General features: G+C 34.1%; 1 protein-coding gene across 1 annotated transcript in view; it reads right to left on the reverse strand.

The window, feature by feature from the left end:
• Positions 1-3,245, reverse strand: part of FCHO2 (FCH domain only 2) — a 256,849-nt gene that overhangs the window by 175,755 nt on the left and 77,849 nt on the right. The window contains exons 4-5 of the mRNA XM_006875274.1: positions 869-1,010; positions 627-779 (exon numbers count right to left, since the gene is read on the reverse strand). Of these exons, the coding sequence (XP_006875336.1) occupies positions 627-779; positions 869-1,010 (295 nt within the window). The remainder of the gene's footprint in view (positions 1-626; positions 780-868; positions 1,011-3,245) is intronic.

Here is a 3,245-nt window from a genome sequence, read left to right on the forward strand (position 1 = left end):
TAGTGAGGTTGGCCCAGGATCGGACATTGTTTCGTTCTGCTGTGCATGGGGTCGCTATGAGTCAGTTCCGACTCGATGGCACCTGACAACAACAACAATGGTTCACATTCCTAAATGAGACACAATATAGCAAATAAGTGAATGGGTAGTTTACACTGACTTGAAAGGGGGGAAAGTTCTTCAATCAAAATATTCAGTGAGTAAAAGGGCTTTCTTTACCACAATACTACATAATTTTGGTTTATCAAAATACTACATAATTTTGTTAAAAGTCAGCAGTAATTTCCCACAACATGCATTTCAAGCTTATCTTCAATTATCTGTATCTTTCCAAATACAACAAATCTTTCTTCAGAAAAATATTCATCTTAAATCTTGTATCAAGCAGCATCTTATTATACTATAAGAATATCCTGCAAATACATCATTTAACATAAACAAATCACTCGTTTATATGTATTTGCTAACCCATTTACTATTATTGTTGTTGTTAAATATTTTCAAATTGGTTCCAATTCATAGCAACCCTGTATAGGGTTTCTGGGTACAGCTGGTGGATTTGAATTGCCGACCTTGGGGCTAGCAATCCAGATCCACACCAGAGGTGGTATTTTTATTATGATTACCTTTTCAATCTCTCTCTGTGTAGCTCCTTCCTTTTTCAAACGCTCCTGTTCTACACATTTGGCATTGTAATTTTCCTTAGATTTCTGGAGGGCCTGAGTTATGTTCTGAATAGTTTGAACAGCTTCCAGAGTTCCAGCAACTTCTTCTTTAGTCTGTTTGGTATAAAATGATTCAAAAAAATTACTGTATTCTAAAGTACTCAATGTGTGACCAATCAATACTTTAGTAAGAAAAAAGATACCTTTTTATGAGATTTTACTTGTTCTTCCCCATACTTCTGAACTTCCTTTATTAATTCTTGTAATTTTCTAACAAGATCCAGGTGACAATTTGCTAATTTCTCTGTAGATATTTTGAATACATCCCACATTGGTGCAAATGTTCTAGAGAGAAAAAAATAATAGAAGTGAATAATTTATTAAAGTAAGTTTCAGGCTCTAAGATGAAGCCAGTGGAAGCAATAATGCTATATTCAGCAATTCTAATTAGGCAAAATTTGAAACTAAAAGTAAGTCAAGAATGAAATGCCTAGTAGACAGACTTGACAGATTAATCTTTATGTCTTAATCCTTGGCTAATTATTTAAAATATGTTTGGACTTCAATATTGATGATTATTATTAATATTAAAAGATCTCAATATTAATTATTTTAAATTTTCTGCAGGCTCCAATATAGTCAAGAACCACCACACTATCAGAGTGTGGATAGGACCCAGTATACCAAGGGTTAGTTTAAACTAATCTGCTCAGCAAAGAAGGAATTAAGGATAATCTTATCCCTTGCATTTCTATCAGGTACTTCCTCCAATAATTTAATCCCCCATTTACTTTAAAGTGGTCTCGTCAATATAATTCCTAATACAAAACAAAATGCAACAATGATCACTAAGGCAAGAAAGTAGAGGAAGTAATTACCTATTTCAATATATACTTTATGCCAATTACTGCATTTCCTACACAGAGGAAAGCTAACTGGCAACAATCATTTTATATAACAACAATGAAGCACAAAGTGAATAATCATTAGAATCCTTAAAATAGGACTGTTCTGATTAGATCTCAGCTCACAAAACTTTAAAAATCTAATCAGCACTAAATCTGTCAAGTGCTTGGATGGAAAATTTCAAGAGGAAAAGATACCTGAAATATATCTACTCACTGCAGTACCAAAGTACATGCACTTTACTTCAAGTAAACCTGATATGATAGTCTCAACTTCACACAGAAGGTGTTTCCTTACTTTACCAAAAGGATTCTTTACACTGCAAAAGTGTTCAACATAAGATTTCTTTAAATACGAGTTTATTTCAAGAATTTCAAATGTCACGTAACAATTTTTTTAAATTTGATCTACACAACCTCTTTTCTGATGAAGAAGTATACATTATTGTTAAATAAGCACAAAAGAAAACTTACAAATCCAAAATACGGCTGAAAACAAAAAGAAAACCTCAATTTCTGCTAAAATAGCATCAGTAAACAAGAACATTATCATTGACAATCCTTATTATCTTGAGATGACATTAATACAAAAGTAAAATACTACCTGTTATTTATGAAAAGCACATATTCTGAAAACAAAAGTGTAGGGTTTTTTTTATCAGAAGACAGAATTGAAGTCAATCCAAGTTCTTTCTATTTCCCACCCGGCAATTAAGAAGAGGGTAAAATTTTCTATAATAATATCACGACCAATTAGTTAAAGCTGCCTTTTGTTATTCCATTTATTTCTTTGCCCTTCTACTGTGGTTAATAAAGAAGAAATTATGTTTTAGAAGAGGCATGTCAAAAACATGCAGACTCTAGAAATGAAAAGTCGCCAATAAAGAGTTATATGGGGGAGGGGGGAGGACAAATATAGTTATGGTAGATGGAAGGATGAGGGGGATAAAGAACTGGAGTATAACTGGGAAGATTAAAATAAAAACAGCTATTAACTGTCATTCCCCAGAGGGAGTCCAGGTGTGGCGCTGTAGGATAAGCACTTGATTGCTAACCACAAGTTTGGCAGTTCAAACCCACCAGTCACTCCTTGGAAACCCTATACAGGGTCATAATGAGTCAAAACTGACTCAGGGGCACTTAAGACCACCACTATCACCATTCCTCATGCTTCTCAAAGTGAAAACAGTGGTAGTTCCTGAGCTATTCTAGCTACAGTACAGGATAGAAGCTATAGTATAGGGCAGAAGAAGGTCCACCCAGCTGTGGGCTGGCAGCACTTCCACAATGGGCAGTGCCACTGCCCTGAGGATGCACTGAGATTCCAACACCTTTTCACCCAGATTACAAAGTGCAAAGCCTTTTGTTTAAATTCATTCAACCTCACCACAGAAGACTTCTAAAAATACTCATTCCTGCCTAATTTTTGGATCACAGAATCAATTGTGAATCTTCAATAAAAATTACACGTTTCAGGAGATTCACAAATTCATCAGAATCCCAGGTCTAGAGAAAGCTTTAACTCTATCTCACTGTAAAATTATTTTCCAATAACTTGCATTTCAACATTTTAGCTAAAATATATCCTTTCCCTAATGTATATATTAAATCAGATTATACAAGTATTCCTTCCAAAATTGTTATGGTTCAGATTACACAATTTTTCTTCCCATAA

The sequence above is a fragment of the Chrysochloris asiatica genome, unplaced genomic scaffold (genome assembly GCF_000296735.1).
Source record: "Chrysochloris asiatica unplaced genomic scaffold, ChrAsi1.0 scaffold00316, whole genome shotgun sequence".
In the NCBI taxonomy this organism is placed as follows: domain Eukaryota; kingdom Metazoa; phylum Chordata; class Mammalia; order Afrosoricida; family Chrysochloridae; genus Chrysochloris; species Chrysochloris asiatica.